Source organism: Bactrocera neohumeralis, chromosome 6 (assembly GCF_024586455.1).
Source record: "Bactrocera neohumeralis isolate Rockhampton chromosome 6, APGP_CSIRO_Bneo_wtdbg2-racon-allhic-juicebox.fasta_v2, whole genome shotgun sequence".
NCBI classification, from domain to species: Eukaryota; Metazoa; Arthropoda; class Insecta; order Diptera; family Tephritidae; genus Bactrocera; species Bactrocera neohumeralis.
In genome coordinates, this window is record NC_065923.1 from 67,686,783 (window position 1) to 67,710,632 (window position 23,850).

At 31.4% G+C, this 23,850-nt stretch overlaps 5 protein-coding genes across 8 annotated transcripts in view; 2 read left to right on the top strand and 3 right to left on the bottom strand.

Moving 5' to 3' along the window:
• The window catches only part of LOC126763608 (sodium-independent sulfate anion transporter), a 28,873-nt gene extending 26,607 nt beyond the window's left edge, over positions 1-2,266 (bottom strand). Inside the window, exon 1 of the mRNA XM_050481265.1 lies at positions 2,010-2,266. The gene's annotated coding sequence lies outside the window, so the exon portion shown is untranslated. The remainder of the gene's footprint in view (positions 1-2,009) is intronic.
• Positions 2,267-2,673: 407 nt separating this feature from the next.
• On the top strand, positions 2,674-13,201 carry LOC126761023 (CCR4-NOT transcription complex subunit 7). 4 transcript variants are annotated; one of them, XM_050476902.1, is made up of 5 exons: positions 2,674-3,009; positions 3,464-3,929; positions 4,749-5,134; positions 5,197-5,614; positions 12,166-13,201. In XM_050476902.1, the coding sequence occupies exons 3-5, from the start codon at positions 4,773-4,775 to the stop codon at positions 12,289-12,291; spliced, it is 906 nt and encodes a 301-aa protein (XP_050332859.1). In that variant the 5' UTR covers positions 2,674-3,009; positions 3,464-3,929; positions 4,749-4,772; the 3' UTR covers positions 12,292-13,201. The 4 variants fall into 4 exon arrangements, with proteins under 4 accessions (XP_050332859.1, XP_050332858.1, XP_050332856.1 ...); XM_050476901.1 differs by having other exon boundaries at positions 4,770-5,134; XM_050476899.1 differs by lacking the exon at positions 3,464-3,929.
• Positions 13,187-16,182, bottom strand: LOC126761022 (GATOR complex protein NPRL3). The gene is made up of 4 exons (XM_050476898.1): positions 16,011-16,182; positions 14,327-15,947; positions 14,112-14,267; positions 13,187-13,876 (listed from the first exon to the last, which is right to left on the bottom strand). Exons 1-4 carry the CDS (start codon positions 16,102-16,104, stop codon positions 13,546-13,548), a joined length of 2,202 nt encoding a protein of 733 aa, XP_050332855.1. The 5' UTR covers positions 16,105-16,182; the 3' UTR covers positions 13,187-13,545.
• A 275-nt stretch (positions 16,183-16,457) lies between these two features.
• LOC126761125 (transmembrane protein 161B) lies at positions 16,458-19,468 on the top strand. The gene is made up of 8 exons (XM_050477071.1): positions 16,458-16,618; positions 16,849-17,223; positions 17,280-17,359; positions 17,419-17,634; positions 17,698-17,955; positions 18,017-18,191; positions 18,256-18,606; positions 18,675-19,468. The coding sequence occupies exons 1-8, from the start codon at positions 16,616-16,618 to the stop codon at positions 18,792-18,794; spliced, it is 1,578 nt and encodes a 525-aa protein (XP_050333028.1). The 5' UTR covers positions 16,458-16,615; the 3' UTR covers positions 18,795-19,468.
• A 154-nt stretch (positions 19,469-19,622) lies between these two features.
• Positions 19,623-23,698, bottom strand: LOC126761124 (membrane-associated protein Hem). Its single transcript, XM_050477070.1, is given in 4 exon segments — positions 19,623-20,933; positions 20,998-22,186; positions 22,251-23,072; positions 23,075-23,698. Coding segments are annotated over 4 exon segments (3,369 nt in total). The 5' UTR covers positions 23,430-23,698; the 3' UTR covers positions 19,623-19,930.
• Between the last annotated feature and the right edge of the window lie 152 nt (positions 23,699-23,850).

The following is a 23,850-nucleotide window of genomic DNA, read 5'->3' on the forward strand; positions in this document are numbered from 1 at the left end:
ATTGGGAAACCCATGCATTGTCTATACATCGATCTCCAAAGAAGCATAGTAAAGAAAATCAAAACCAAATGGAACGAGCTACCTGGGTGAAAACTGCAAAAGTCAAGTGCAAAACGGTAGATCGGAAGTACACACAATTCGATTGGCACTTGACTGTAGGAACATGATGGGTCTGGTGGCGACACACACCCGCAGGTTGAGACTACAGGAAATGTGTAGTTCAGGGAAACAATGGAGTATTCTTGTGTATTTGTCTCCCATTGGCAAGACTACGCTGTAAGCGACTGGGGTCCCCACGGTATGATACACTGGAGAAGGTATCGATAGTGAACTTGTTAAAATCGCGTAGCGCATTAAAGGCATTATCTAACAGAACCTGATATATTATGCAATTAACAAGCTCTTTAAGATTACCTGTACCGAAACGCCAACTTTTTGACAAAATTTGTTTAGTAATATTAATAAATTAAGTTATATAATAGATAAAATATGTTTACATAAAATTTAAGCGTTTTTAAGTACAATATCAATATATTTTCAACTTGCTCTTACAGAAAATTAGAAAATTTTGCAATATTGTTAAAAGATAACATAGGAACGAAATGGCACGCACTTAATTGAACTTTAATTAATTTTTACAGAACTTATAGCTTTTTATTGCACACATCTGATAATTTTGTTTACTACTTCGTACATGTTTGGAATTTACTAGCACTTAAAAATCAATTTAGCACCACTCTGCTTATAAATATTTATATAACACCTATATGTACTCCTTTTGTGAATTTCTAATTCCTATGTGTCTCATTTAGCTACAAAATGAAGTCAATAACCTTATAGTTTTGCAATTGTTGTTGATGGAAGCTGCCAATATTGACAACGAAAAACGAAATGTTGTAAACACCAACAAGTACAAGAAGAGACTTTATTTATTGCGTGCTTTCATGCGCAAATGTGTCGCTGTAAGAGCGATATTCATAAACTGGTTTTTGTTGAAAGCAAATATAATTAAAATGAAAGCATTAAAAAACATGTTGAGTGGTCACGTCAAATATGCTGTTGAATTTCAAATCAATACGTGACTTAATTTATATTGCATAGTCAAACTTTTATGTATGTATATACAGACAAGCATTTACATATGTATGTATGTACATATGTATGTATGCGCATATATACGTAGAATGTATGAAAACCGGCTAAATAATGAAATATTTAGAATAATAAACATAAATTACTCAAACAATATCGTAATCCCCCTCAGGTGCAATATACTATACTAAAGCGTTATGAGATAATCGCGAAAACTTTCAGCTGCTAATATATTGTATTAACAGAACTATCAACAATGTTGTGAAGAATATTATTTTATTATTATTGAGCGTAAAGTCAAGTAATTTTTTTATTATAAAACAAATATTTTATAGGTTTTTATTAGAAGCAGAAAATTTACAGATGTCAAAGGAATTTGAATGTTATTTAATTTCACTGTTTAGCACTATAATTGTATAAAAAAATTATGATTTTATGTATTATATTAAACATTCTCTTTAAGAAACGTTTTGTTGCATGTATTTTGCACATTAATGTAAATGTTATCAGCTATAGACTGGTAAAATATATACAAGGTCATTAGTTATGCACAAAAGTTTTCTGTGATAACGCACAGGACCACGTTCACACTAAAAATATTAAAAAAAATAGTTCCTCGTAGTTTTGCATATAAGCTGTTACATTAAAGTTTATACATTCATATGTAGATATGCACTCGGAAACGGAAACCATTCGTACTTTGGATAGATACATTCATACATACATACATGCATATATACGTTCTTCGCTGGAGTTTCAGATTGATTTTGTACAATTTTCTCTCAACTGTAACATATGCATCTTTTTATAATTCTGTTCTTTCCCCCATTATAACAGTTTTAAATTAATTATACTTATTCACACCATAGTTTATATTCCGCAATTTTTTCTCATGCTTACATTTGCAAGCCACTCACCTTTTGTATTAAATACTCTACGTACACACATGCATGCATATATGTATGCTAATGTCCACTTTATCGTTTGGCGAGCGAAGGCGCAAGTATTAAACATTAAAAAATTCTATATTCACTGTATAACATCATTTCTCGCGACATATAAACTTTTGGAGTATTTTATACATAAACATTAAAACTTTAATAGATTAAAAATAAAACCACAATTAGCGGTAATATAAATTACACGCAAATATTCAACTATCCGACTGATTCCAACAGCTGTCAGGCAAACTTCCAACAGCTGCTGCACACAATGTCAATATAATTTCATGTCGTACTGTACAATTTTTTCCTTCTAATTACTTTGCGAGAAATCTTGTTACATGCTTACCAAAACTTCTAAAATTATTTGTCATATCGATTTTTCGAAAACTATTTTGCACATCTTTTTTCATACATATCACAACAATAAATTTTTTAAATTTTATGTAATTTATTCTGGATTAAACTGTACCAAATTAAACAGCACGCAAAAAAGAAGAAGCATAAACTTCAATTAAACAGTGGCACTCTTTTGTAACACAGTCAATGCGGCAATTCACATTGCACTTACATCGCTCACTCCTGTATGTCCATAGGAGAGAGCGAGAGAAACATATACATGTTAAGGAAGGTTATGCTAAACGGGCATGAACTGTGAATTTTATTTGCAGCCGAGAAAAAACGCGAACCTACTATAGCGCACATATTTTCTTTTAATTTTTCGTTTATTTTTACTCAAGAACGGTTAAGAAATTGTTAAATACTTGCCCTTTTAACTAGTGCAAAACTTGGCTTAAGAATTTACTGAAAAACCATAGGAGAAGGTACATAAGTTTGCTTATAAAAGCGAAAAATAAAGTGGCACAAGAGGAAGCATCGGGCACCGCCATTCGCGGAAGCACCATTCAATACAGCAAAAACAAACAATTAAAATTTTGTTAAATTCTCTTAAATAAATTAAGGAAATATGAAATGGGTAAGTGTATGTACAAGCTTGCAAAGAATTATTAAACATTCTACTATACTTAATATGCATATAGTTGAGGGCATTATATAAAAAAGAACGGTGGTGGAATTGGCAAGCTATTACGAACAAAATTAGTCAAAGTTTCACATTAATATTATACATTAACTTTTTAGTATTCAAATGAATTCCAGAAAAACAATAAACAGCTTACTTGATTGGCTCGCACCGTGTCTTGGTTGCAGCATTGAACTGTACAGTAACTCGCACACCAGTATTTTTAACATAACAATTTATGGTCGCTTCAAGATGTTTACTTCTCATGCAAATGCACATATCGATTATCCAAAAAATTCAATGCTACGGCCAAGTATAAAAATCACTACCTAGATGTTTATACCGATTATTAACTATATTATATATGTACATATACTATATATAAGTGTGTGTATTAAATCTCTTGCAGGTATACGCCCAGCTAACGCTTCAATCAAGCAAAAGCCAAGTTTAAAAGAAAAATTAATAATCAAGTAAAATCCAATCAAGTAGCCAAAAAAATAAGGGCACACAAATTGTGCAAGTGAATGTCGCTTCAAAATTAAAACGATAAAATAAAGTAAACAAACAGCGCTTGCTGGTGATTGGCGCCAAACAGCCCACAACCACCACCACCACTAACTTAAAACGCGATACCAATACGTTAGGACGAATTATCGTTTTAGATTTATTTTTCGCAAAGTCAGGCGTGCGTACGTTACTTTTATTTGGTAAATTTTAGTGAGAATAAAAGAAGTACTTGGTTACCTATAAACAGAACAGAAAAAAATAAACGTACTAAAAGAAGTAAACGCGTAGCAGATTTTTGTAATATACAGTCGGTTTAAAGCAACGTGGCTGAGACAGCAGCAACAGCAAAGCCTACAACAGCTGATGTAAGTAGCGCAACATGCTTTTGTCCCCAAAATAAAGTGGGCTCTTCCAAGTCGCATTCACATACACAAACATATTCGCACGCTTGCTTAAAACAAAATTTGTTCGTTGGCTAGCTGTTTTAAACTTGCCTATAAATGTTACTTTTGTTAATTGAAAAAGTGTACTACCCCTAAAACATTAATGCACTAAAGTAAAATTGGCAATGTAATTCGGTAATCAAAACAGTTCCAATACATATAAATGATACATGCTTTTATCATAGACATTCTTGCCAAAGTTAAATAGACCACAATTTGCCTTCAGTTGTTGTAAATAATTTCCCTACTTGTCTAAATCTGTGTTCTTTAAGTTTTGTGCTTAGTTTTAGTAAAATATATTTTATACAAAGCTTTGTTTTATGAGCCACCATATTTCATTGCAGTATAAAAGTTTTTAATACACGTTTAGAAATTATTTTATATTTTAATTTTTTTTTTTCAAAAATGGCTGCAGTTTGCCTAAGTAAATGATATATCAAATACCGGCTGTATTTATATAATATAATAACTAAGTAACACATATGTGCATATAAACAAGCTATTTGTGCTTATACCATAATTTTATGTACAATACATACATGCTTACACGTATATTTAATTGTTTACATTTTATTATTATGCCTAAAGCTTTTTTTTTATTTTTAAATTATTTATTTCTTTTTTTTTTTATAATTATAATTATTTATTTTATATTTACAATTATTATTTTGTTTTTGATTTTATTTTCTTTTGTTTGAAATATGATTTTAACCACACCCTATTGTTTGTGCTAATATATAGCGCCCGAATTTTTACTTTCAGGCAATGCCTTCTGCCATAAGCGGTACCGGACACGGCTCAGGCGCCGTTAGCCATAGCGTGAACATACCAAGCAATGAAGAGTGCGGCATACGTGATGTTTGGAAGCATAATCTTGAGGAGGAATTCCGCACAATACGTAAAGTCGTGCAAAAATACCACTATGTAGCGATGGATACCGAATTTCCCGGCGTTGTAGCGCGTCCCGTTGGCGAATTTCGTTCCACGGCCGATTATCACTATCAACTGTTACGTTGTAATGTCGATTTGCTGCGCATCATACAACTTGGACTGACATTCATGGATGACGAGGGCAAAACACCGCCCGGTTACTCAACGTGGCAGTTTAATTTTAAATTTAATTTAAGGTTAGTGCAAAATTAGCAATAATATTGTGTGATGTATTTACAAAATTTTTTATATACCGCAGTGAGGATATGTATGCGCAGGACTCAATTGATCTGCTACAAAACTCCGGCATACAATTCAAAAAGCATGAAGAGGATGGCATTGATCCACTCGACTTTGCCGAATTACTTATGTCCTCCGGTATTGTGCTTGTGGACAACATCAAATGGCTGTGCTTTCATTCTGGCTACGATTTTGGTTATCTACTCAAATTGTTAACCGATCAACATCTACCCGCTGATGAGAGTGAATTTTTCGAATTGTTGCGCATCTATTTCCCCAACATATATGATATTAAATATCTGATGAAATCGTGTAAGAATTTGAAAGGTGGCCTACAAGAGGTGGCCGATCAATTGGAATTGCGACGTGTCGGACCACAACATCAGGCCGGTTCTGATGCGCTGCTAACCGGAATGGCATTCTTCAAAATGCGTGAGGTACATAATGACAATAAGAATTTTATTATTGAACCAACGTCGACATATCTCGACCAAGCGGTCGAGTATAACAACAACAATAACAACGTTATATTTGAAATGAAAACTTAGAACAAGAAAACAAAACAAAACTAACAAAAAAGCGAAAGCATAATGAAACGTTAGTATGTAACGTAACGAAACATATATAAATTAATATTAATAACAATACGAGTAACTCATACGAGCACGAGAGGCGTTTTTGAAGAAGTTAGCTGCGTCTAACTAACCTATATAGACAATTATATAATTCCTTAAAGAAAGAGTCAGTGAACATGAGAAAATTCAATTCAACTTTCAAATATCGCGCAAATAATGCATTTTTCAATTAACATGTGCGTTAATGTTTACCACATTTCACTTGAGTCATGTTCTTGTTCCTTTTTTCTTATTTATTTAATATTTTTTGTTATTTAAAAATAATTCGTGCCGCGCACAAGCGCGTTACACAAATTTCGACTAACTGCTTTGAAATGCAGTCGGTGCACCAGAAAAGACTGCAATTGCCTACAAATCATTAACATTAACATTTTAACATACACACACTCGCGCATATAAATTATTTATTCCCTCATATGTTCATTGCCCAGATTTTTGCGCCCGAAGAGGCTTCATTATTATTGGCTAGATATTGAATTTAATCAGTAATCATTATATTACATTATCCGATGTTAAATTTTAAATTCGTGGCCGATTTTTTTTTTGTTTTTCTCCTCCTTTGGCGCAGCATTATTGTTATATTGTTCTCTCTACAAACAAAAAATTTCACTGTGCAAATTTAGTAAACACTTTAACGGTATTATTGTTCTAAATTGTTTACAAAAAATAATTACTTTCTCACGCATTCATTATTGCATTTCATTTAATTGGTTTTTTCCGCGCGTTACGTTTCCTAAAATATTAAATTATAACCTTGAATTATTTTCCATTTTAGGCGTTCCAAAAAAATGCATTAGCGAATTTATAAAAACTATTTTTAGTCATAGGTTGTAGCTTATAAACAATAAAAAGCATACTATTTGCTTTGCTTTTAATTTATTTACGCTGAATTTGAATTTTCTTTGTATTATTCAGTTTGCGCTCAGCAAAAGCCCGTTGAGCTTCTTACTTGAAAATTTGTATTTTCATATTAGATTATTTAAAGCAGAAGCTGCTGGTCTTAGTTCCGTTTTTTTTTTTAAATGCAAAGAATTTTTTGGATTTTTTTTATTTTTACAAAATTATAAATTGCACTTATAAATTGAATTGAATTTTTCAAAACTTTTTTTTTAATAAAAAAAATTTATTTAAATATTTTTTTTTTTGTTTTCAATAAAAAATTTTAATTTTTTTTGTAATTAAATTTTTTTTTTTTTGTAATTAAATTTTTTATCTTAAATTGTAAAGCTAAGTGATTTTAATTTGATTTTTTTTTTTGCTTTAAATTCATCGTTGTTATAATAAAAAGAATAATGTTGTTACATTAGCTTCTAAACAAACAAAATTAATAAAAAACAATACTTTCACTTGCGTAAAACTTAACTGCAATTATTGTCAGCAGCTCTATTAAACTTTTTAAATTTGTTAAAAATGTTTAAATCATCCAATGAAATGATTTATTAGCATAACGATAAATCTCGAGTTCATTTCTGTTATTTATTAATTTTCTTTGCAAAAAAATCTTAATTTAAGATTATTATTAATTTTTTTAATCAAAAAATCATTCAATGAAATATTATTTCAATAGCGCATTTGAATAAATCTTGAATTTATTTCTGCTATTTATTATTATTTTTTTAACAAAAACAATATTCACTTTCTACCACCATTTTTGCTGAAAAGAAAAAATATGTTTACAAATTTTATACAAATTAAAAAACCTTGTTAAAATTTTAATATTTTTTTTTATTTTTTTTGTTTTTTTTTTTTTTTTTTTTTTTTTTTTTTTTTTTTTCAAAATGCCATAATTCACGCCCATAAAAAGAAAAGGGAAATTATTTAATTTTACATTTTTTTGATAAAAATTAATCCTTAAATGTATTTTTTTAATATCATAATTTTTTCATCTATTATTATATATTTTTTTTTTTTTCAAAATTCCATAATTAACCACCATAACATCATGCACTTTTTGGCCACTTAAATATTTTTTTATTTTAAATTTATTATTGCAAATCTCTGCACTCGAACGTTTGTTATTTATTTGGAATTCATGAATTAGCATTTTCCAAATGGAGCAGTATTGTTTTTAACCAATATGAATTATTAAAAAAAAATCTTTTTTTTTTTTTAATTTAAGTTTTCTACAAATTTGTTTTGTTCTCTCATTTTTTTATTGCTAACTAATAGTAACTTACTATAATTTTTATTATATACACTCGTTGAATTGAATTTTTGATTTTAAAATATGCAAACAAATTGAATATTTAATTGGAAAAATTATTTTGTTATTGTTGTTATTAAAAAATGCGAAATAAAAGCAAACTATCAATTTGAGTTTTCATTTCTTGGAGCAAAACCAAACGAAAAGCGTGGAAACTGTGAAGTAAGCAATTGTTATTGTGTATAGCGTTACTATATGTCTACATACATACATACATATATACCATATATGTATAAGTCACGTTGCTAATAGGTTTAGTGGAAAGCAAACTATAACTGAGCGGTTGCAAATAACTGTGCTGAGATCATACAGTTAAACTTTGCAGAAATTTTTGCGTTGCGGTATGCCTAGAGTAGGGTAGTTGCTTAGAAAATAAATTTTAAAATAAGAAATTCGATTTTTGGAATTTTAATTCGAAAAAAAAATCATAATGCAGCCGCTTTATATTTTTTTTATAATGAAAAATTATATAAAAAAAAATTTTAAACTTGAAATTATTAAAAAAAATGTGTTTGCTTTTTTAATACTTTTTTTTAATTTTTTTTATAATTTGTTTTAAATTAAAAATAAATTTAATTTTTTTTTTTTAATTTTGAACTCTAATTGAGGTCTTTTTTGTAGTTTAATAATACTTATCGCATTGCTTTTGATTTTTTTCAAATAAAAACACAATACATACAAAGCTTGACGCAATGCAGCGTTTACATTTGGATTGAGCTGAAGAAATGAAAATTTAATATGCAAAATTAGTATTTAAGTATTAATTTAAAATATTTTGTAAAGTATTTTCTTGAAAATCGGGGGAAGAAAAATATTTTTTTTAATTTTATTAGGGATTTAGCTCCAAATTATAAAAAAGGAGTAAAAATTGTTACATATACGAAATTATATCGACATAAATTTAAAGAAATAAGTAATTTAATATGCAAAAATAAATACAAACTTCAAATAAAAAAAAAAAAAATAAATAAAAATAAAATAAAAGAATAGAAAAAATATACAATGTTATCATAGCTCAGAAAATGTTTACTAGGTGGCACTCTGGAATTATTTCGAATATAAATAAAATTAATTGCCATACGGGGAGTTTTTGGCTGCAGAAAAGTTAATATTTGAGGAAAAATTTAACAGTATTTGCTATTTAAATTTTTTTTGTTTTTGTATTAAATAGAAATTTTTATTGTGCAAAACTACAATATAGTAACATTTCATTTTACTATTAAACAAGCAAGAATATTTTTTGGGGAAATATTGAAAATTGTACATATTTTTTAATTTTTTATTTCTATTTATTTTTTAATTTTTTATTTCTATATTTTTTTTAATTTTTAATTTCTATATTTTTTTTAATTTTTTATTTAAACTTTTTTCCATATCTTTTTTTGTTTGTACTTGTTTTTTTTTAATTTGTATTTTTTATGTTTTCCTTTTTGTTTTTTATTTTTTTTGTTTCTTTTTTATTTTTTTTAATATTTTTATTTTGTTTTAATATTTTCTTTATTTTTATTTAGTTTGTATATATTTTTTTTATTTTTCTTTATATATTTTTTAGCATTTTTTTATATTTTATTTTTATTTATTTTTTTAAATAATTTTACTTTATTTTTTTTTGTGTTTCTTTTTAATTTTTTTTAAATATTTTTATTTTTTTTTTAATATTTTTATTTTTTTTTAATATTTTATTTTTTTTTATTTAGTTTTTATAATTTTTTTTATTTTTCTTTGTATATTTTTTTAGCATTTTTTATATTTTTTTTAATATTTATTTTTTTAAATAATTTTACTTACAAGCATTGGAAAAAAACTAAAAATTTATTTCAATTATTTCTGTATTACACAGTAGTATTGTACTGAAAAAAAATCATTAAGGGCAATTAAAAATCTTCAAAGCTATATCTAAATTAAAATAAAGAAAACTAAATCAAATAAATGAATTTATAAAATTCTATCTTTACTAAAACTTAATCAATATTTCAACTATTTTTATTTTCTAACCTCTTGAAGAATCTAAAAAGCCATTTTAACCCGTTTAGATCTGGCAGAATATACCATTCGCTAAATAATTACTACATTTACGTCTACATTTAGAAAAAATAGGTTTTCGAAAAAAAATTCACTCAAATATTATATTTATAAGCATTTGCACTTAGTAAATAAATACATATATAGCTTTAATTATTTTAGAAAAATATTAATAAAAACAATGAATTTATTAACTAAATAAATGTTTGACATAAAAAGTGTGTATGTCCGGATTTCTTGCGTAAACTATTAATTATTTTGTGTTTGGAAATTGTATTTTTTATTTTGATTTTTTTTTAACTTTTTTTTTTATTTTTTTTATTTCTTTCTTTTTCTTCTTAATATTTTTTAATTCGTATTTTTTGTACTATTCATTTAATTTTTTGTCTTTATATTTGTATTATTTTTTAACATTTCTTTTAATTTTCTTGCTTTTTATTTTTTTTTTTAAGTTTTTTTTGTATTGTGTTTTTTTAATTTGTATTTAGTTTGGAATTGGATTTTTTAATTTTCTTTAATTTTTTTTTTAATTTTATCTTTTTAATATTTTTTAATTCGTATATTTTTACTATTCTTTTAATTTTTTGTTTTTGTATTTGTATGTGTATTCTTTTATTTTTTTCTTATTATTTTTAACTTTTCTTTTGTTTTATTTGTCGTTTTTTTATTAAACTGTTATAATTTTCTCACTTTTCTTTTTTATTTGCATCTCTTTAATATTTTTTAATTCGTATTTTTTGCTTTTCTTTTGTTTTTTTTATCTTTTTTCTTAATATTTTGTAACTTTTCTTTTATTTTGATTATTTTTATTTTTTGTTTTATTTTTTATTTTTTTTCTTTTAATTTCTTTTTTTAGTTTTTATTTATGTTTGAAACTTTTTTAATTTCATAGTTTTTAAATTTGCATTTTTGTTGTAATTTGTACTTTTTTTGTTTTAAATTTTAAATTATATTTTAAATTGTATTTATTTAATTGAAGTTTTTATTTTTTAATGCATTTTTTTTTTAATTTTTTGGTTTAATTTCTTAAAATGTACACTTTTATTTAATATTGATTTGACATTATCTTTGGTTTATATTTTGAAGCTTTATTTTTTAATTTGTTTTTTTTTTTACTTTTCTTTTAACTTTATTTCTTTCTTACTTTTTATTTATTTTTTTTTTGTTTTTAATTTATATTTTTTTCTTTTTAATTTGTATTTATTTTTTAATTTATATCTTTTTTTATTATTTAATTTTTTTTTTAATGTCATTTATTTTTTTACTTTTTTAATTTTTTTCTTTTCTTTTTAATTTGTACATTTTTTTTAAATTATATTTTTTAATGGGTGTTTTTTTTTAATTAATAATTTTTTAATTATTTTTAATTATCCTAAAACAATGTTTTATATATAAACATAATTTTTTTTGTTCCTGAGAGTGTTAAGCTTTATTGTGGAAATTCATTCAAAAGTTTTTTAAAAATTTTGTTTATTTTTTACTTTTGACTATTTTTAAATGTGTTTTTTTTTTTATTTTTTTAATTGTTTTCTTTTTTGTTGTAAATTTCAATATATTTAGAATTTTTTTAAATATAAAAAACAATAACTAATTTATTCTAAGAAAATAATTAATTTTTTTGAGTTTGTTTTTTATTTTTTTAAGTGTGTTTTTTTATTTTTTTAAGTGTGTTTTTTATTTTTTAAGTGTGTTTTTTATTTTTTTTAAGTGTGTTTTTTATTTTTTTTTAAGTGTGTTTTTTATTTTTTTTTAAGTGTGTTTTTTTTTTTTTTTTCAAGTGTGTTTTTTATTTTATTTTTTTTTTCAAGTGTGTTTAATATTTTAAACTTGTTACTATAGTTTGCATTAAAAATTAGTGTTTTTAGCATATTTTTATTGCTTTAAGTATTTTTTGCTTTTACTCCTTTTCCTTATTATTCCAGCTGTTAATTATTAACAACTTATAACTAATATTATAATATTTTCTTCACTATTATAGCAAAAGTCATTACCGCATAGCTATATTTTATATTACAATTTATTTTTAGACACTTTATATAATTTAAAAAACAAATACACATTTACCTTCCCTGCCTTCTGCTGAAATATCGCTCTTCATGTTTTTTCTTTTATTTTCTCCAACTTGCAGATGTTCTTCGAGGACAATATCGACAATGCTAAATATTGTGGCCATCTCTATGGACTCGGCACATCCTTCATCGTAAATGGCACGAATTTCCACGAGAACAACGGCGACAACAACAATGCAACGTGATTCGTTTTTATTGAACGCACGGCGAATACGGCGATTAACTAATTGTGGGGAGTTGGAAATGTCGCGCAGTTCTGAAGATGATACTTTTTTGTATTTGTGGGGGAAAAATTTTCGAAAAACAACAACAACAGCAACAAAAAACTGACTGTTTAGAAAAGTAAAGACGTTGCAGCAAATGGGTTAAATTTAAGCAGAAACAAACGCAAATGGCATAAGAACAATTTGTAAACAAGGAGGGCGAACCAACAGGCAAACACATACAGATGTATAAGCGCAGTTAAAAAATAATAATTTTTCAAAACTAAACATGCAAGAGAAACACATACCGCAAAACTTTTCATGCAAAATAATATTAAAAAAGTAGAAACGCAAACACTTGACAGCAAAAATATGAATGAAAATCTTAGAAAATAGCAATTATTTATTTAAAAAACATATCTATGTGCTAACTTCAGTTAATATTTATACGAAATTGGCAATTTTTAGTACACACACAACACAATCACATACACAGACACTCTATATTATGTAATACGTAATTAAATGTGCAACAATAGTAAACGTAATAATATTTTTTAACGCAAACCGCTACAATTTCTATCATTATTAACTAAAAAGAATACAACAATAACAATTGCAATCGTTAATTATTATATCTGATTGATTGTTTTGCTGATAAATAATTAAAGATATTAATATATATATGTATAAATATTATATGTGTATGTAAGTTAGAAATTTTAAGCTACACTTAAACTTAAAACTCTAATTGTATGTTAACATAATTTAAACAAATGAAAGTTAAAGAAAAAACCAAACGTACGTAGCAATATATATACTCCACTGTAAACGTTGTGTCGTCCCTTCCTTGTAAGTGAAAATAATAAAACAAAAATTAATTAAAATTTAACACTTGTATTGTAGTAGAAAAAATAACAATTATACAACATAAAAAAAACCAATGGAAGAAACCGCTAGTTTTAATAAGCAGAAAAAATAAAGATCCAAAAAAACAAAAAATAAATAAATGATTGTAGTATTTCATTTTACACATTACAAGCTACAAAAAAATATGACAAACATTAAGCTTAAATCTAAACTTGTAGCGGGTAACGGTATATACAAAAAAATACGCGTTTTGCGCTCAGGAATGCTTTGCACTTTTGCAAACAATTAAGGCACTTTTAGCACACACGGCTTGACGGTTCACTAGCGCCTGCGCACGACGCTTTCACATTTTTTATGTTGCTTGCTTCACTTATTATTGTACATTGATGCAATGGCAGGGTCCTCAGTCTCATATATGATTAGCACTTCACGAAATTTATCCAGTAGCTGTAAAAGTTCAGCTGGACGTAAGCTTTGAAAGTACATAATCTCTTCGAGGTGATGTTCGCTCTTAAAATAACCGGCCTGATAGAGTTTCACCAACAACGAGAGATCATCGATGTTCGTTGAGGCGGGTATACGACGTATGGCCGCACGATCGGCATCATTGAAAACCGATAGTAGCTCTTTAATGCGTTCCTCATCTTCGATGGAGGCGATACTGTCACAATTCTCTGTGCTTATGGAGGCAGTCATGCTGTGTGTATATGCAAATAAATATGTTATGTGAAGTTTGAGATTTATTTGAAAAATAAAATAAAATAAAAGAAAATTAAAAAAATTAAAAAAAAAAAATAAAAAATAAATAGATAAATAAAAATAAAAAAAAAAAATAAATAAATAAAAATAAAAAAAATAAAAAAAAATAAAAAAAAAATAAAAAAAAAAATAAATAAATAAAAAAAATAAATAAAAAATAACACGATTCTCACCTATAATTTGACTTGTGACTAGAGGATGGTTGTGCGACAATGTTATCTGATGCTGTTGAACAGCCGCCCGAGTAGCGATCTTCGGTAATCGAGCGATGACTAGTATGCGGCACTGGCAGTGGTTGGCTGGCGCAGGAGAGCAAGGAGCCGGCATTGCTGTGTTTAACATTAAAAATTAGTAAATAATATGAACATTTTACTGACGCAACACTTACAGCTCGTCGTCGCTCACATTCATGCTACGACTCAATGGTGATATCAACAGTTCACCCGTAGCGCCCACACCAATTGAACTGTGCGTAGTCGTGCCCTCTTGTAAATCCATTAGCGATGACTTGTGTTCATTAACGCCATCACTACAGGCCGAATAATCGCTGCCCGCCACGTTCATGGTACTCACGCCGCCATAGAAATCGTCTAAATCGCTCGGCATAAATTGTACATATGTATGCAATTGCATTAGTAAGTGATGTTGCAGCATCCAGACCACCATTTGTGCGAGCATACCCTGACGCGCCGACTGCTGCAGTGGTGTGGTGAGGTGACCAATAGATGTAGGCAACGAGAAGTGTGCGATAGCATCGAAGAGTGACATGCCAGCAAAACGGGCTGAGAATTTCTCAACCAAATGTGATTTTGTATGTAGTGGCGCATCGGGCGCAATAACATAAACATTCGTTTCGCAAAGCGGATAGATAATGGTGGCTTTACCCCAATAGACCAAATGTGAAACCATTTTGTAAACATGCTCAATACTCATGTCCGCTTCAGAGGCAAGCATTTGTAAGCTCATTAGCGGTGTGTAGATCTCTACTAGTTGGAGTAGCATGCGCGCAGCGCGCGGTGGCACACAGTCGAGGAGTTCCGCATAGTCCACAAGCAACATGCCATGGTAAGGTTTTAACGAACTCAAACAACGATCTATAACCTCAGGATCGACCATGCTACCTTTTTTGTGCAGCTGATGCGCTTTTTGCGGCAAACAAAAACTTACCGTTAGGTATTGATTTAACGTTGTATTCAGTAAGCCGGTAGTACATAGATCATGATAGATTGATTTGAGCGCTTGCGCTAAAGTACAACGCTCCGTGATGGCGTCAAATGTGCGCTCCAATGGTTGTTGCTGTGAGGAGAGTTCATCATGCGTACGTGCCATAAGCATTGTCTCCTCGGTACAATAACTGGCACGTTGTTCTTCGAAACGTAGCGCTAAACCGAGTCGCTTGCTGAGTTCGTAATAGCATTTCACTATGGAATAACTGGCCTGTGCATGTAAAGCGAACACAATATTTATAAGCATTTGCTGTGGTTGAGACTTTGGCTGTGGCAATGATGATGCTGTTGCAGTACCGATAGTAGCGCTTGTAGCCGTCGTTGGCGCCGCAAGTGGTAAAGATGTGTTGGAGGTATTTGAAGCATTACTTGTATTGCCCGCGCTGTTGCGGTGCTCATTGCGCGGTATTAATGTTGGATGTGACACGAAACGCACATCATTCACTTTTAATTCTAGTTTTTGATTGCACAATTGTTGTTTTACTGCAAATAGTGTTGAGAGCACTTCATCGGTAAACCCTTCCAATTGACCTTTGGGCACTGTATTGCAGCAACTATTGTAAACACCAAACACATTAGCGGGTGCAATATTTGGTGGTGGCGCCGTTTGCAATAGTTCATCGCTGCTACTAATGGCATATGGATTGCGTTTTCTGCTGGTATCGGAAGAAATTTGTGACACCAGCGATGTCGTTGAACTGCTCATCGCTACATCAACCAGTGGTGGATTGTTCAGTACCGGCGCAGATGCCGCCAAGGGCATACTATGCAACGGTGTTTTATCTATATAAAACAAAGAGTATTTGTGGGTGTGAATGAGTTGACAATTTTTAGCCAGCTATTTACCTTTGTACACATTTTCATAGGGATAACGAAATAAGAGACGGTCTCCTTTGCTGTCCATATAGACGAGCAGCACTGCTATTGGATTTACTTCCATTTACTTTATTTTTTAGGAGAAAGTTAAATTTAATTGCAATTGCGATTTCTTATAAGCTAGGAAACAGCTGTATTGATTGACTGCATTGCTGATAAGAAATGCTACTTCTTTCGTTACCAGGCAACGACATTCACAATGTATTGGAAATGTTGAAATGTTCAAAAATCTTGTTTTGGAAATAGACGTAATTCAAGAAAAAATATTAGCAATAAAATAAACAAAAGTTTTTTAAGCAAAGACAAAAAAAGAATGTATTAATAAATCATAAATTCTGAATGCAGCAAAAAATTTCTCGCTTAGTGTTATTATTATTTTGAATTGACAACATTGTTCACAGCTGTCATTGTTTTATTTTTGTGTCATATTTCCCGGCCGAAGAAATAGTTACTCCAATATTTTTTATCGTAGTACTCGTTAAGTAGCACAGTTTCCGCTTTTAATTAACACATTAATTATGTATTAATTAGTGAGTGTAACATTTAAGATTAAGCCACAAGAAGCAGTGTAGAAAATGGTGTGTAAAAATATATGGAAATTTTATTTCATAGTTGAAGTATATATAGATTTCAAATTGTCACTTAACTAAGTGGAGCGCACATTTTTTCGCAATATGCAAGAAATATTTATGAAAATGATGCCAAAAATAGATTGATAGCGCTCTAGTGTTGCTAGCGTACTTTCTTGGGCTGCACTTAAGTAACAACGACCTGCTCTATACACTCTCTCTAAAATTATATTTTCCAGGCAGTGCTCGGTGCACAATTGGTGCTTACACTTTTAACGTTGAGTGTTATACAAAAGATAAGTCCACATTTTTCCTTTGCCAAGTGGTTATTATGCGCGACAGGCCTTTATAGATATTTACATCCTTCGGACGATGAGCTGCGTACGTTAGCTGGTGTGCCTAAGGAGAAGCATACGAAAGGTGGCGGCAAAGGTAATAAGGGATATGAAGCACGAAATGGCACAGGACAATTTCACATACCACGTAACTTAGAAGTGCAACTTGAGACAACACCAGTGGTGGCACGCGATGTTGTGCATCTCAGATATTACACCGAATACCAGTGGCTGGTCGATTTTAGCGTTTATGCAGCAGTTGTGTATATTTTATCAGAGGTATAGGAAAAAATATATTTTTCTGCATGCTAAATCAATTGTTTGCTTTTCTGCAGGTCTATCACTACTATTTTCCACTGAAAAATGAGTTCAACCTAAGCATGATTTGGTGCCTGTTGGTTGTCTTCTTTTCGCTGTAAGTATGTTTTACTTTTAATCTTTATTCTTTTATAATAAAACTTATATGCCGTTTAGCAAACTACTCTCGTCGCTTACATGGTTGTATTTTCAAAATGAAGAGTCGATCGGTGAACGTTCCATGGTCATAGTCGCCTGCTTAGTTTATCTACTTATTTCCATGATTGTGCTCATCATCGATGAACGCCACCTTGAGACGGGGCTGGAACACGCATACAGTAGCTTTAACGCGAGCGCTTCAGAGTTCCTTACGGCACAGGGTTTGCCCTCATCGTGAGTTATTTCTTTTAATTATATATATATATAATATTTTTTATCAGTATGCTATATTTGTAGTGGTCCCGCATCCAAGCTGATTGTGAAACTCTGCATGGCAGTTTGTTGCGGCCTTTTAGGTGCAATCTTCACCTTCCCAGGTTTACGCATGGCAAAAATGCATTGGGACTCTTTGAAATACTGTAGCGGTCGCAAAACATTGCAACTGCTACTCAACATCAGTTTTATCTTGCCTTTCCTGCTGATAATACTCTGGATCAGACCAATAAGCAGAGAGTATCTGACTGAGCGTGTATTCGAGGGCATGCAGAAACCATTGTATGTTTAAAAAATCATAAGTACTACATATTAAGTTGTCATTTTCAAATATTATTTTTAGACTTTCAGTGGAGGCGTTTGAAACAATGCGCCTGATTATTGTCGTTTTAGTAGTTTTACTACGTTTTGCCTTAATACCCATCTATTTGCAATCTTATTTAAACCTAGCGCATGACAAAATTATCGACTTACGCAAAGAAGCTGGTCGCATTACAAATGTAGAGTATCAGAAGAAGGTATAAACGCGCAATAATAAACTTAATTACTGTTATTAACTGCTACTTTGCCATTCTAACGCAGATTTCCTCCATATTCTACTACCTGTGCGTGGTCACACTGCAATTCGCCGCACCGCTACTGCTCTGCTTATATCTCACTTTGATGTACAAAAGCTTAGGTGAATTTACTTGGGCTGGCATACTGAAAAGCAGCAACAGCAGCAGCATTTGCACAGATATGTGTCCGTTAAGCGAGGCGCCTTTGGTCGCTGATGAAGTGGAGTTGGCAAGTACGACAGCTTTGCCGCCAGTTGCCACAACAATAATGAGCAGCATGCCGGCGTCCGATAGTGGTGAACATATTCAGGGCGAAGATTTCAATATTTTAGAATCTGCAAATGCTATACATGCGCAATGGATCAGTTTAAAAAATGTATGCAAAAATGTCATGCGATATTTTTTATGTACCATCATCTCATGCGTTATTTTTTTTTTTTACAGGTTTTCAACGCTGACGTGTACAAGGGTTTTCTGGGCTTTGCCAGCTGGTGGAGTTATTTTACACTTTTCACCTCTTCAGCTTTGGGTATTGTGTACCAATCATATTTTAGCACAACGTAAAACTGCATTTGTGTTGACAGTCAAGAATGCATATTTACATTATGTCGCATTTTTTCGAATTTGTTATAATTTTGAAAGTTTTTTTTAGCATATTATGTAATTTTTGTGCGCATTTAGCAATTTTTTTCAAATTGTTTATAATTTTGAAATGATTTTTGTAACATATTATGTCACATATTTTATTTTTACGTTTAAATTTAAACTATTTCTCCTACATACATACATACATACATGTATATGTACGTTCACAACAAACTAATAAGCCATAAATAGTTTAATTTTTTAGTTTTAAGTTTCAAGTATTTTGTTTTATGCGTGTTTGATATTATTTGTTTATTAAAAGCTGGCAATAAAAAACATTTAAAACAAAAATCGTAAAATTGGTTGTCTTATGCTGCGCAACAGCAACAAAAATTTTAATGGAAATGTCGGAGACCCTATAAAAATAATATATAATTGGTCAGCGTGATGAGTTGAGTCGATTTAACCATTTCCGTCTATTCATCTGAAGATCAAAATCAAGTTCTTGTATGAAAAATTTTTTTATTTGAGAAAAAATCGCCTGAAATTTGGCAGTCCAAGAAAGTGCTACAATATACAAACAAGTTGTTCAGATCGGACCACTATAGCATATAGCTGCACTACAAACTCAACAATAAAATCAAATTTTTGTATGGATTTTTTTTTTATTTGTGAAGGGTATTACAGCCTTGGCGCAAGAGAAGTTAACTTTGTTGCTTGTTTAGGTTAGTAAACATTTTAAATTCACCACAAAGATGCATAACAACGCGTTTAAAAAAAAATGTTGAATAAAAACACGTTTCTACGAAAGTTTTAATACTTTATTTTAGTATGTTTATATAGATAAAGATAGTTATAAATAAGCTGGAAATAATGCCTTTACTGCTAAATATATATTTTTTTCATATATATATATAATTATGTTGTATAATGTATTCTATAATTACATATAAATGCAGAAATAGAATGTAGAGTGGACAGCAAAAGACATAGAGTAAATACTTTTCAAGTCACTTGCAAGTATTGTGCAAATATAAACTGCTTAAATTACTAATCCAACATTAACGCCAAATCTTTAAACTTACTTATATTCGTTTGTGACACTTTTGTGACGCTTAAAGTCCCAACATTTGTTCCTGCTTGTAGACCGCATGATATGCATTGCGTATGAGCACATATGGGAAACAAGATTCCAGCAAATCCATCGTGAGGAAAGGCGATTGTTTAACAATCTCGTCCAAGAGCAAATACACCGATTCGCGATTACGTGTCGCCTCTTTGTCCGATTCCTGACCCAAACGCAATAGCGATGAGCTCGCCAATGCCAAGAACTCTTTCATGCGATCCTCTATGTCGTTCTCACCGCAAATGGTGAATAGCGCGCCGAATATATTATTGATCGCCACTGCCATGCAGTGTGTATTATTCGAATGCCCGTCGATGGAGGCGCGATAGAATGACGTTTCGTTGCGTGCCAATTTCGGTATAGAGACAGCAACGAAAACCATCAACAAACATGACACTAAATGTTCGCCTTCATCGAAATCGGGTTTTTTCGATTTCAAAGTGCTGGTTAGCGTCGGATCGACTTTACACGGCAAGCCAGCGGCCGAGGCCATTTCGGAAGCGACGCGTATTTGATCGCCACCTGGTAAATGCTCTTGAAAATCACGCACTGAACTAAGTAAGAATGGTATACGCTTCTCAAGCACATCGACGAGCGCTTCATGTACCAAATTACGGAAGCAAAGTATCACACCGATGAGCGTCATGCGTTGTAGTACGCTGTCGACATCATGTAAACGTTTGAATTGTTCTTTCATTACCTCGGGTTTGTCGAAACTTGTGCGTAGCAGTATGAGCACATCCTTGTTGGAGGCAACATGTTGTTTGAGCTCTTGCACTTGATTGGAAATGTGCCACATGAGTGTTTCATTTAGCGATTTTATGCCATAGGGACCGACAAGTTCGGCCAATGAACGTAATTCGTTGAGGTCGGAGAATTCTTGTGGATTAAAAGGCACCCAGCCTTCGGGCGATATGGGCACAAATGCTTTCTGATTCATGGAGAAAACTATATTGCCGGAGGAGACGCGACGCACTAGTACCTCGCTGTACCTGTAGAGTAGAAACGTAAAAACAGAAAAATTTTAAATGTTTTTATTGAAAAAAATATATATACCATGTATTATATAATGCCGCTATGGTCTTCTCGCCATGCGAATCTAAATTCTGCGTTTGCTGCAACAGACAGTTGTTGAATACACGTGTTATGTCGATATGCACATAATTCTCCACGGTCTGTAGCACATTCATGTATGCGCGCACAGTGGCTAGCAGTTCCGATGGTTTTGCAATTTCCATGGTCTCCTGATTGAACATGACCATGCCGACGAGATCTCTCGAGAAACGATGCTCCAAATTCTGACAAAGATATTCGCGCGGTGCAAATGCAAATTCCCACACATTCACCGTCGGACAGTAATTGATGGCAAAGCACAACTCGGTCAGTGCCATATGCAATTTGTCCATTGTGGTCAAGTCTTCGCGTGTTTTGCGATACGACTCATCACCCGGTTTACGTATATCGTCGAATTGCTTTTTGGCTTTGTCCTTCTTTTTGCGCGCTGATTGCACTGATAGTATTTTGGCACAGTGTTTCGGCAACAGTGCATCGGCCATTGTGCATTGCTCATCACATATGGTTGTTATAATATTCTTGGCTTCCTTAGCCATCTCTTCCAAGAAGATGTTAACTACACTAAGCGAACGCTCGCGTATGTGATGACGCTCTTCGGGGCACATTTCATGCGTACAATTCTGGAAGTGACTGCAAATCAAGGGAAATGCAATAATGTAACGATTTTGTGCCGGAAATTCCAAACACATGTGGAATTGATCGTCAAACATTTTATTGTAGAAACAGAAAATACTTAAATCAGAGGTCTCAACGAGTATCTCGTCTAAGTTATCCACAACGCGTGTGTGGAAAACCATAGAGTCTAGCAAACGTGCCAATTCGACATTTTCCGTTATGCGCAGCGCGGCTTTACTGACGCTCATGTATGTTTGCAAGCGAAACCAATCCAGCCGAAAAGCACGAAAATCAAATAATTCATTGTCCTCCACTTGTTTCACAGTCAAACTTGAAGCGGTGTTATACAACGAAGACAATATGACACTTTCATCCTCCGGACAAACTTGCAAACTTTGCATGCGTATGTTGAGATCGATCGAGTCGAACCCGGAGAGATATTGCACGTAATAGCGTTGCATAACTTGACTGTATTTGCGGACAAGAGCGCGCAGTTCCTCCATATGAAAGAGTAATTCTGGCAATTGACGATCAACAAGGTCCTCATTGGATTTACCTGCATTAAGAATATGTTAAAGAAATTAATAAGAAAATATTTTTGTAATTTAAAACGAAAATACCTTTATTCTTCGTCACTGGCGGATTATCGTTGTGCCGCAATAGCCATAGTATTTCATCACGCGCCAAGCATAAGCCAATAAATATGAAAATTGCCTTTGGTCCCAACAAGCCGGGCTGATCAGTCATTATAAGCGCCAGCTCTTTCAAGGCGGTACGCAAAAATTTACGCCGTTCACGATGCATCAGCGCTGCTTTCTGTGTTGCCACAGCATATGCTTCCTTTACCTCGCCAATGCGTTTGCTATAACCTTTGATGCCGTCAAAGGTGCTCTGTATGTATTGATGTATTTGCAATACTTCATCACGAAACAATGCAATTACCCAACTCGATTCTAAAGCAGATATCCAAATTTTATTTACCTCCTGATACTGTCCGAGCATTTGATGATTCAGCAACAAGCCAAAAATTATCCAACGATCCATTGCTTCAAGTGAAACATACTCACAAGACATTGTGTCGGTACGCACAGCTTTTAGCAATATTGCTGGATTACCCACTAAACTGAGTTTTTGCATTTCACGCCATTTATCAGCTGGCAAATTTCTTAGCGGATAAATTGCGATAAGCGAACGCAGTGCATTTGTTAGCAAACGCTGATGCGGTATGAACTCTTCCGATAAACGTTTCAGCGGCACTTCATAATCTAATATCATTTGGCCCAGACGTGGAAACCCCGAATCTGCTTGATTATTCTGCAGTTCGTAGGCTGCATTATAGAGTCCCAAAACGGCTTTGCGATCATCAACGCGTGACAGCAGTATCATTAATGATACATATGTAACTACTAAATCCAAATAATGTTTTGTCAACTCAAATTCTGTGTAATATCCAAGTGTATCTGGCAAGCATCCATTGTGGTGAGCAATTCGCAGACATTATCTTTAAAATCTAACAAATCAACAAAAGTGTGATAATACAGGGAGAGCGATTTAATAATTTCCGCTTTTATATTCACTATTGCATTCAAACCCTTTACATCGATGTTGGGGAAACGCTTTACAATAAATTTAATAGATGACTCAAGCGATTTGTCAGAGAGGAAACCTGGCTTGGATTTGGTATCGCCGCAAGCTTTTTTAATATTATATATACGCGTTAATATACCCAGACCACGATCGTTGAGTATCACCAGCTTTTCAGCTATTTTCTGTTGATTTGGATAAATTGGGCGTGCCATTGTGGCGGTCTGCTCTGCTTTTCCAATTTGCTATTGCAACAATTCAATAAGCGCGACCGCCGCACCTACACTTCACTACCCTACACTTGCTGTGATCGTCTTTTGTAGTATTGGAATGTATTTTAAATGAAAACTTCACTTGATTATTATTTCTAATAATGTTTTAAACACTTTGTACTTAATTAATTTTGATTATAAACATTTTTTAATTGGAAATTTGTCAAATTTTCTGCAGAACCAATTCTTTCGTCTATCACTTCCTATTTATAATTTTTCTTTGCTCATGTATTCGTTGATAATTGCCTGAACGCAGGGTTGCATTGAAATAAATGATAAAATTTCGATGATTTACAATTAGGGTGGTGCAGTTTTCTAATATTTAAATTAAAAATTATAAAAATAATAATATTTTGAACAAAAT

Bases quoted from the DNA above. Each gene is read 5' to 3' on its own strand.
- LOC126761023 (XM_050476899.1), top strand. The intron at 5,135-5,196 runs GTTAGTGCAAAA...TATATACCGCAG, and splicing joins AATTTTAAATTTAATTTAAG to TGAGGATATGTATGCGCAGG. The intron at 5,615-12,165 runs GTACATAATGAC...TCCAACTTGCAG, and splicing joins CATTCTTCAAAATGCGTGAG to ATGTTCTTCGAGGACAATAT.
- LOC126761022 (XM_050476898.1), bottom strand. From the start codon at position 16,104: ATGGAAGTAAATCCAATAGCAGTGCTGCTCGTCTATATGGACAGCAAA. The intron at 15,948-16,010 runs GTAAATAGCTGG...TGTTTTATATAG, and splicing joins CTATGAAAATGTGTACAAAG to ATAAAACACCGTTGCATAGT. The intron at 14,268-14,326 runs GTAAGTGTTGCG...TGTTAAACACAG, and splicing joins AATGTGAGCGACGACGAGCT to CAATGCCGGCTCCTTGCTCT.
- LOC126761125 (XM_050477071.1), top strand. The intron at 17,360-17,418 runs GTAAGTATGTTT...TATGCCGTTTAG, and splicing joins TTGGTTGTCTTCTTTTCGCT to CAAACTACTCTCGTCGCTTA. The intron at 18,607-18,674 runs GTATGCAAAAAT...TTTTTTTTACAG, and splicing joins AATGGATCAGTTTAAAAAAT to GTTTTCAACGCTGACGTGTA.